The sequence below is a fragment of the Meleagris gallopavo genome, chromosome 1, assembly GCF_000146605.3.
Source record: "Meleagris gallopavo isolate NT-WF06-2002-E0010 breed Aviagen turkey brand Nicholas breeding stock chromosome 1, Turkey_5.1, whole genome shotgun sequence".
NCBI classification, from domain to species: domain Eukaryota; kingdom Metazoa; phylum Chordata; class Aves; order Galliformes; family Phasianidae; genus Meleagris; species Meleagris gallopavo.
The window spans coordinates 113951682-113962431 of NC_015011.2; the positions used below are offsets into that span (position 1 = coordinate 113951682).

Sequence of the window (10750 nt, forward strand, 5' to 3'; positions counted from 1 at the left end):
GCGACGGCGAGGGGCCCGCGGGGGTCCGACGTACGGCCGGCAGGGAGTGATGGTTCCTCGTCGTTGCCCCGGCGGGAGGATGGCGGCAGGGAGAGCGCAGACCGTCTGCATGGTGTCGGACTTCTTCTACCCCAACATGGGCGGCGTGGAGAGTCACATCTACCAGCTGTCGCAGTGCCTCATCGAGCGCGGCCACAAGGTGCTGGTGGTCACCCACGCCTACGGCAGCCGCAAAGGCGTCCGCTACCTGACCAACGGGCTGAAGGTGTACTACCTGCCCCTCAGGGTGATGTACAACCAGTCCACTGCCACTACGCTCTTCCACAGCCTGCCTCTGCTCAGGTACATCTTCGTGCGGGAGCGAGTCACCATCGTCCACGCCCACAGCTCCTTCTCGGCCATGGCGCACGACGCGCTCTTCCACGCCAAGACCATGGGGCTGCGCACGGTGTTCACGGACCACTCGCTCTTTGGCTTTGCGGACGTCAGCTCGGTGCTCACCAACAAACTCCTGACCGTGTCCCTGTGCGATACGAACCACATCATCTGCGTCTCTTACACCAGTAAGGAGAACACGGTGCTGCGAGCGGCGTTGGACCCCCGCATCGTCTCCGTCATCCCCAATGCTGTGGATCCCACTGACTTCACCCCAGACCCGTCTAGGAGGGATGACAGCACAGTAACGATCGTGGTGGTCAGCAGGCTTGTTTACAGAAAAGGTAACGGTAGCAAAAAATGTTGATTTTGGTCAACGCTCGCATCTGCGCATGTTGGATTTAGAGTTGCATTTCTTCTCTGCTATGGAAGATTTGTAAACTGAAATTTGTAAAGTGCAAAGCTTGGCTTATGTTACTTTACTACCTTATTGCATCCAGGCCTGGGACCCCAAGCGCAGGAAAGATGTGGAGCTTTTGTATTGGGTACAGGGGAGACCATGAGGATGCTTACAGGGCTGGAGCACCTCTCCTATGAAGAAAAGCTGACGGAGTTGGGCTTGTTCAGCCTGGAGAAGAGAAGGCCCTGGGGTGACCTCATTGCGGCCTTCCAGTACATGAGGAAAGCTTATAAACAGGAGGGAAAGCGTGGCAAATAGAGATAAGGCAAGGGGGAATGTAGCGGTAGGCTACATCATGATAAGTGCTATTACAGTAATGGCTTGTCCTACATTTTGTGCTCTTAGGTGTAGATTTGCATAATGGTATAACTTCTAATATCCAATACTATAACATTTTGCCTTATATTTTATGTTCTTAGGTATAGATTTGCTTAGTGGTATAATTCCTGAGCTCTGTCAGAAGTATCCAGAGTTACATTTCCTTGTTGGAGGAGAAGGACCAAAACGAATTGTACTCGAAGAAGTGCGGGAAAGATATCAGCTACATGACAGGTTGGTTCCGAGCATGTTTATAATCACTGTATTTAAGAGGTAGGAAAGACAGCAGCTCCCTGCCTCCTTCCCTCAAAAACTTGAGACTGGAGAAGGCAAGGTAGAAAGACCAACCACTAACTTCCAGAGTTGGACTATGATCTTGCAAGTTGACCTGGTGTGACCCTTGTCTTAAGTCAGAGAAAATCTGAATTTATCACTTATATGCAAGTACTGTTAATGTACTTGCAGTATCACTATGTGGCATGAACTGTTAGATGACTACTTTATGTTGCTACTGTCTGTGAAAATAATTGCTAATAATTCTGGAAGCTTCCTCCTTGCCATTGCTCTACTTTATTTTGTTTAACTCTTTTAATTTCAGTATCAAACTCTTCAGGCCAGGATTTACTTAGTATGCCTTCCTGTAGTGCTACAGACATGTTCCTTGGATTAAATGTTACCAAATGTTTCTGTGATGTCTGTAAATATTTCTTTGTTGTTGTTCAAAGATAGTTTTTTATACAGCAAGTACCAGATTCTTAATTTTCCAGTATATGTACTGTACTTCAGTCAGTAATTCTTCCATCTGCTCCTCTCTGTTATGAAATATACTTATTTGCTTGTTTTTTATTTCTGTTTTTCTTTCTTCGGGTTTTCCAGTACCTCTTCAAACTGATAGGTTCTGATCTTTGATATTCTATTTTTTTTTTAATTTTTTTTTACCTTGGCCTTTGATATTGGTCACACTCATGCTGAAAATTCAGATAATGCATCTAAATACAGAAAAGGTGCACTAATCTTTATTATTAATTCTGTGAAGCTGTGTTCTTGTAAAGAGCTAGAAGGATCAGCCAGTAATATTTTGAAATTGGTTGCTCTTAAAACAAAATGAGGCAACTCCTCCACCAACTTGATCTGGAAAAAAAGCAAGAGAGTCTTGTATTTATTGTTGATCAGTATTTAGAGAAAATGGAACAAGGTGTCTGTTGCTTCTCTCTCTATATGTGTGTACTATTGGAACTCATTTTTCAGTATATACGTGTCTTAGTTTCAGCTGGGATGGAATTGTTTTCTTCATAGTGCCTGGTATAATGCAATATTTTGTTTCTAGGAGAAAAACAATGCTGATCACACACTGATGCTTATAGGTGTTATAGGAGCAGTGTTGTACAGAGCCAAGGCCATTCTCAGTGAAGGGTCCAAGGAGTGGGGAAGGAAGAGAATTAGGGCAGTTGACTTAAACTGGCCAAAGGAATTTCCATACGATATGACATCATGTGGATGGAGTCTTGAAGGGGGTGGGAGTTCATCTCGCTCTCTTCCACTGCTTGGGGACTAGCTGGTCATTGGTTGAGGGATGATGAGCAATTGCTTGTGCATTACTTGTAATATACACTCATATGTATTAATATATATCTATGTAGTCATAAGTATTATCCTTTTCTTTTCTCTATCTTAGTAAATAATTTGATCTCAACCTCCGAGTTCTACTTTTGTATTTTTTTTTTTCATTCTCTCCCCCATCCCACTGGGATTTGGGAAAACGAGCAAATGACTATGGGGTACTCAGCCACCTGCCAGGTTAAACCACAACAATGTTTAACATAATACAGAATTATTACAGTACAAATTTAGTGTTTATCTTGTATTTTTTCTTATATACAGGGTACGTCTCCTAGGAGCCTTGGAACACCAGGATGTTAGAGATGTTCTAGTCCAGGGTCACATTTTTCTCAACACTTCCCTCACTGAAGCCTTCTGTATGGCAATTGTGGAAGCAGCAAGCTGTGGTTTACAGGTAAAACAAACAAGCAAACAGAAACCTCAACTATCTAGAATGCATGTATTCATTTCAATCAAAATTCATGAAACTTGTAGTACAGCTAAGAATACAGGCACACCTGTTAAGTTTCAGTTTGAATTAACCGGACTCTCTCTCCACAATGTTACTGTGTATGTACTGATATTACAGCTTGAAGGGTAGTTGATGTTCATGAAGGCTTACTTTGACTCTGCATAGTGAGGAGCTCCTGAAAAATGTCTTAGGGCCATAGGTGACTGGTCAGTTGGACATTTTAAACTACCAAATTAAACCATTGTTTGATGACTATTTTGCCTCTGCATCAAGGTTTGACAGACAGTGTCTTACTTCAGCTGAATGCAGGGATTCAAAATAAGAGGAGAGAGGAGACACTGCAGCAATCACATTAAAAGTTCTTTCTGGCTAATAGACAGCTCAATTTACAGATTGACAGCTAAAAGAAAAAGTTAATCAACAGCTATAAAGAACTGAGGTCCTCACATTAAAACCTGAAGAAACTTTTTTAAAGACAAACTGATGAAGTATTTAACGATTTAAACCAGCAGGTGGCTAAGCCCCAGTGGGATGCGGGAGAAAATGGGTGGGGGAAAAAGATAGAACTTATGAGTGAAGATAAAGATTATTGAACGGGAAAGAAAAAGGAGGAAAAAAAACTATACAAGTGATACACATCGCTAGTCTTGTAGCAATGGTTGCCCCCTCCACCAACTCCCCTATGTTTTATTGTTCAGGATGATGTCATATGGTATGGAATATCAAATACATTGGCCATTTTGGGTCAGCTGTCTTGATTTTTGTCCTCTCCTACCTTCTTATGTACACCCCCCTTCTTGCTAGTAGGGCAGCATGAAAAGCTGAAGAGTCCTTGGCTTAGTGTAAACACTGTTCAGAATCAACATGTGTGTTATCAGCATTATTTTTTCTTCTGAATCTAAGCAAGGCAGCATACCAGTGACTAGTAGAAAAATTAACTCTATCCCAACTGAAACCAGGACGCTAGTATACAAGAAGTGCGAAAAATAAAAGGGACTTCCCCCTTCCTCCACTCCAACATTTTTTCATGGTAATAGTACTAATTTGTGGCATACATTCCCCAGTTGTCTGTTTTCCACTCTAGGGGCTGGAAAGTTCTGTGGTTTTCTTACAGTTGCCTGCTAGAGATGATTAGAGAACAAAAGTTGTAGAACTTCCTCATTTCGCTTTAAAAAATAATTCAGATTACTGAAGTTCTAAAGAAATTCTTGTAAAAGTTCAGCCTAGAAACTATAAACTGAAGATAGATGTGGTAAAACTATTATCCACAAGTAGAGGCAACAGTTCCTGTGAGGGTCTATGGAGAAAAGCTCCAAAATTTAGTTGCTCAGACGTAGTTTTCTACTGCGAGTAACACCTTTAGGAAAAATGTCTCCTTAATCACTCACTGGACCATTTTTTGTCTTACCATGTTATCAAATAATTGTGAACTTCATTAAAAGTAATTTTGTGTGCTAGGTCTTCTCCAGGGCTTATACCTTTAGTTCTCATGCAGGTAAAATTCCTAAAATAGGGCATCAGTCTTTGCCTTCATGGCAACCAGTCATTGTATTGGTTTTTTTCCTCTCTTTATCTCTGTGATAATGTTGCATCTGAACAGTGAAACAGCATTATCATCATTGTATTTTATTGTTATGCAGTGTATGTGGTAATTCTTTTGTTTCTTTCAAAGGTTGTGAGTACAAGAGTTGGTGGGATTCCTGAGGTGCTTCCAGAAAATCTCATTATTTTATGTGAACCTTCCGTGAAGTCTTTGTGCGATGGACTAGAAAAGGCAATTGCCCAGCTCAGATCAGGAAGACTACCATCTCCAGAAAGCATTCATAACAAAGTGAAGACATTTTATACGTGGAGGAATGTAGCAGAGAGAACTGAAAAAGTATGTACAACCACTTTAATTCTCTTAAAGTACATTTCTGGAAAGTGACTTTTTTGAAACATTATTATGTGCATCTCTGTTTAATTTCTGTCAAACTCAGGTGGTTTGTAAAAGTTCAGGAAATACTTCTCTTTTCCAAAATTACCTTTTTTTTTTCTTTCTACTCACATTTTTTTTTTCCATGACATAACACTGATAAATATTCTGAAGAATAGCCCAGAACTTTAGTTACATTTCTACTCATATATTTTTTTCCAGAGTTTTCACAGTAAGTAACTCTTCTGGCATCACTGGCAAATATCCTGCATAAGATTTATGAAAAGGAAAAGAGTTCATGACACAGTTTTGTCTATGATATGCTAACGAGTGGTTTAAAATGAGAAGACGAGGTAGCTTAATGTCAGCAGACATATCTGAATATACATGAGCTATGGATGTAATGAAAATAAATTACCATGCTTTTGAAATCATATTTCAGAATTAGAATTGTGCTTCAGTGGGAAAACTCAGTCATTAGTGAGAAATATTAACTGCAATAATTTATTCACTCCTGTGAAGATCTGTCACTCTTGACTTCAGCCTCTATGTTTTGGACAAGAGTAGCTGGAGCACATATGTCTTAATTACTTTGTACTGTTACTTAGATAAATCTCTCTCTTACAAACCTCCTTGAAGAAGTGTCATATACAATGTCTTTATCAAATATTGTCAGTGCAACTTATGATTTTTTTAACTGCAAACAACATTTCAATTGCAAAGTTTTTATAGAAGTCAGCCTAGATTTCAGCTGCTTTTGTAGCCCTTCCTTAAGACATGAAACTAAACTCTGTGAATGGAAATGTTGTAACTGGGAGAAGGACACACAGAGCTTAAGTTGCACAAAGGACAGTTGTTTGTTAGCTCATTGCTAATGTATTTGTAGGATGAAACCTGCAATGTTCTCAACAACAAAGCTGCTTTGTATGATTTGAGACTCGAGTTGTGTATAGTAGGTCCCTGAAAACATTTTTCTGGCTTATGAAACTATATTGGATGTATATATATATATGATGTAGCTAACCCTGATGTAGCAGTAGGTGTCCCTGTTCATTGCAAGGGAAGTGGACTAGGTGGCTTTTAAGGGTCCCTTCCAACTCAAGTCATTCTGTGATTCTATGAAACACAGGACTAACCATATAATGTATGACTTAATATATACATTGTTATTAATAGCTTGTATTTTCACATTCATTAAATTTTATCGTAGTAGTGTTTCTTTAATTAAAAATCAGTTTCATGTTCTGGTTTACTTACAGGGACTCTCTGTCTTTTTTCCTCTTAGGTGTATGAGAGGATTGCAGATGAAGTGGTTTTACCAATGGATGAGAGACTTGACAGACTCATGTCTCACTGTGGCCCAGTGACTGGGTATATTTTTGCTCTTTTTGCTGTCCTGAACTTCCTTTTCTTGTTGTTTCTGAGGTGGATAACTCCAGATTCCATTATTGATGTTGCAATGGATGCCACAGGTCCTAATGGTGCATGGACTAAACAGTATTTTTTGGGGAAAAGAGGAAGAGTTAAAGAAGAACCTCCAAGCTCCAAAAGTGCTCAGATGGAAATTAAAAATGCACCAGTCCCTAGAAGTTTTAAGGCTTGCTGACAGATATTACTACTTAAATTCTTCAGTTTCTTTCTGGAGTTCTCTGAAAGAAACTTGATTAAAATGTACTACCTCAATTTAGGATTATGTTCTAATTTAGTTTTGAGTTCTTGAAAGTATACGAACATCACTTTTGCACTTAAAGCTGAGGGAGAACATGGATTTTTATGTGTCAAGAGCCTTTGAGACAAAAAATATTTTTTTCTCTGTAAATTGAATATTACAGACTGAGTATAAGCTTTTGTGGTTTTGAAAAGCAAAACAAAAATTATTAGTTTACTGTAATCTCTATCAATTCCTTATAATTACTGTGATTTTTGAGACCTATCTAGACAAAACATACCTTTTCTTTCCTAAGATGAAAATGGCACTTGAAAATACTCCTAAATTTGTTGTTACTCTTGAATTCCTTATTACTTTGAATTCATTATTACCATAGAAATTTCAGAGACTTAGTTCTATCAGTTGTGTCCCAGTGATGGTGTTTTGCCTGCACAGCCTTATAATTTTGAAGTCCTTCATGAAATTAGAAAATTAGATTATCCTGTTATTAAAACTCCATAATGAGTTTTTGATATTTTCACAATGACTGAATTTGTCCTCCTAATGTACACATAAGAAAGAGAGGCAAAACTTATGCCTTTTTTTAAATTATTTTTTCCTTAAAATACATAGGTGGCTTTTTAAAAAATACAAAGGTGAAGGAATGATATTGTTAAGCAATTAGCATAATATAGTATAGCCTTCAGAACCAGCTCAGGCCTGAAAACACCTCCAGCAGACTATGCCAAAGCATAAATTAATGTCTGTGTGTGTGTGTGTGTGCATTGTGTGTATGTGTGTGTGTATGTGTAGATAGATAAGAGAGAGAGATAAATCTGTGAGAGCTTAACAAGCCTTAACAAGCACCATCCTACTTTTATTTGTTATTATTTTTTCCACTTGCCATTCTTCTGCTTTTTATGTAAATGGCATTACAGTCCATCTCTGGGAGGGACAGTGTTAGCGTGTGTGATTTCACCGAAACCACACCAGAAGCACTGTTAGACAGGTTCTGCAAGTCAACTGTAGAGAAGGCATCCCTTCAATGGGAGTAACCAATAGATAAGCTTTTCTTGAAGGAAAAAAAAAAATTCCTTGTACCTGCTAGCTGTAAGTAATTTTTAATAGGAACAGCAGATAGTGGAGATGTGAGAGGAGGCAAACCTCACACTGATGTCAGACAACCATCAAACTACCCCCTGCTTAATGCACTGGCCTGATTTCTTTTTCAGCTGAAAAAATGATGATTTTTTTTGACCCTCAGTGTTGTGTAGTGTTGGACACTGTATTAGTCTTAAAATTGTGCAATATGAAAATACTGTTTTCAAACCCTTGAAGGGTAGTATTTGAAACACAGCTTTTGTCAGTGTCATCTTGTCAGCTAGGGTACACTATTGCTAGAGAAACATTTGATAATTTCATTGACTATATATTCACGAAACTTGGAAATATTATGTGAAATACATGCTACTTACAAAGTATTTTCTTTTAATAGAAGTTTTTTAGCTTTTGATACATAATGTAAAATATGCATTGTCTTACAACTTGAATCTTTCTACGTTAACAGTGGAGTTCAGCTAAAATGGTGCCACATGTTATGGTAAATGGGTGGAGATAAGGTCTAACTTATAAAAGTTAGTTACTTTTTAAAATAACAACATTCTAGTTTACAGCAGCTCTTTAAAAATACTGATTACCATTCCAGGAAGATGTAATGCTATTTTTTTAATAATATTTTATTGATTCCGGTTTATTTCTTTTTTTGTTTCCCACAACAGCTACAAAAGTAGATGTAATTTTCAGTAGGATTTTGAGAATCTATTCAAAATAATTCTATTCTTTCTTTTGTGGAACATTGTGTACTTACAATAAAACAGTTCATCTAAGTGTTTATTTCATTTTCAATAAAGAATGGGTATTTTTCATTAGTATGTGGATTAGAAATTAGAAAGTATAGAAATATACTGCGTACTGCTGCTTGCCATCATTTGTGGTTGGACTTACAGTGATGACTAAAAAACACTTTGCACAAGCAAAAATATTTAAGCCATAACTGGTTTTACTACGCATATACTGTTTCTCAATGCATGTAACTCTTTGATTCGCTTACCTATCTTGTGCAATAGAGCAAGGGGTGATGTCACCATCACTCAACCATTTACAGTTCTGTAAAGCAGCAGTGAGTGAAATGGAAGACTTTATTTAAAGTAATCACAATAATGAGAAGCTGAGCAGAGATGTTATTTTATTCACTTCCAAACACAAATTCCTAAAATACAATTTAATAAAACTGAAATGTTTCGGTTATGGTTGTGGGTGACATTTGAGTATTGTGAAACACTAAGAAAATGTTACCCACCAGGGAGTGATACTGAGTAACATCTTACATAGAGCAAAGCCTCCTGTGTGGAGGAGGAGGGAATGCACCAAGCCCTTCTATATAGAAGCTTAATTGCTCCCCTTCATAGAAGGGACTACCAAGCGCACCCAGAAGTGTTTTGAACTACTTTATTTTAGCAATGGAAATTTTGCATTGATCCATGTTAAAATTCTATCACACAGATACAAGGAGAAGTTGTGTTTCCAGTACACTATTTGCAGACACTGTGAAGTATAGACTGCATGTTGGTAGTTGAAAATTGTGTGTTAAACCAGAGCAAGTATCAAGTGAAGTGTGAATGTAAGATTTGCCTTTTAGACTGTGTTTTAGAGGATATGGATAGATCTGTAAGAAGCTGGCTGCACTGTAATGAACTTATTTTTTTGTGATCAAGCTTTTCTTCATCTTTAACAAATAAACTTATTTTTTCTCCTTTTGATATTTATGAATAAAAGGACTAGCAAAACAACATATGTACTTAGGCTCATTACTCATAAAATTTCAGTTACGTACAAACTCACTGTAAATAAACGTAAGAACAACCCATCCTGAAAGTATTTCACAAATGTTTTTTTGAAGAGCAATTTTAAATACTTTAAATATATCGCTTGACGTGCTATCATTGAACTACTCTTGTCATATTTGCTCTGTATTTTTCATGACACCCAGAAGTACACTGACTTCTATAGTTTTTCTAATTATTCTCGCACTGACGCAGTCACTTGGATGAAAGGGATATATTTTTTGTTGAAGAATAAAGCTGAGAGCAAGATGCTGTTTTACACCTGAATCTATCTTTGTATTGAAATTACACATTTTTCTTATGAACCTAACAGGATTATTTTCATGCTCTGACTTGTTTCAGCACCAGCTTAAGTCTGGTGGTGATATTTGTGTGGGATTTATTGAACATTACCATGTATAAACTGATTGTCTAGTATGTATTGGTTATTTAAGCTTGTTTAATCAGGAGTGACTGGTGGAATGCATCTAGAGGGTGAGTCATCCTGTGCTATCAGAGGTGTCAGAGGCAGATAAGATATTAATTACCAGCTGGAATTCCTTGTCACCCTGCCCGGACAGTAGAGGTTTAGATAACCAGAATATATGTGGTGCAATGGGCTATGGGTAGGTGAGATGAATCCTTCATCTGCTTGATAAGAACAGTGAGTCACTACATACAACCCTTTCTAAAAGCTGGCGTGTTATAACTGTGCTACTTAAGAATGCAAATAAGGTGATGGTTGCATGGAAAGTAATATCATTTATTAGATCAAACCGATAGAAAAATAGCTAGGTTCTCTACCATTCTTGTTCTGGTTCCCTTAGAGATAATGTATTTGTGTCTTTTTTTCCAATTATCTTATTTAATTGAAAATGTTACTCAAACTCTCAATTAAATACTTTAGAAATACACTGCTGTAATTCAAAGACTGTCAAGCATAAGAATAGATTTAAGTCCTCTTAATTTTTTCGAGAGGAGGTTCCTCTCTTATTTTTATTTCCTTGCCAAATTCTTCAGGCCATATCTGACATTTTTCTTACAACTAAAGTTAAGGTGACCCATAATGAATTTTTTTTTT

At 37.7% G+C, this 10750-nt stretch overlaps 1 protein-coding gene across 1 annotated transcript; it reads left to right on the top strand.

The window, feature by feature from the left end:
• The first annotated feature begins 6 nt into the window (after window positions 1-6).
• PIGA (phosphatidylinositol glycan anchor biosynthesis class A) lies at window positions 7-9636 on the top strand. The gene is made up of 5 exons (XM_003203079.4): window positions 7-719; window positions 1255-1387; window positions 3035-3167; window positions 4897-5103; window positions 6425-9636. Exons 1-5 carry the CDS (start codon window positions 50-52, stop codon window positions 6743-6745), a joined length of 1464 nt encoding a protein of 487 aa, XP_003203127.2. The 5' UTR covers window positions 7-49; the 3' UTR covers window positions 6746-9636.
• Window positions 9637-10750: the final 1114 nt, after the last annotated feature.

What these genes read in the sequence shown, in the direction of transcription:
- PIGA (XM_003203079.4), top strand. Translation starts at nt 50, where the DNA reads ATGGTTCCTCGTCGTTGCCCCGGCGGGAGGATGGCGGCAGGGAGAGCG. An exon ending in CAGCAAGCTGTGGTTTACAG is followed by an intron (nt 3,168 to 4,896) that starts GTAAAACAAACA and finishes TTTCTTTCAAAG; the next exon opens with GTTGTGAGTACAAGAGTTGG. An exon ending in TAGCAGAGAGAACTGAAAAA is followed by an intron (nt 5,104 to 6,424) that starts GTATGTACAACC and finishes TTTTCCTCTTAG; the next exon opens with GTGTATGAGAGGATTGCAGA.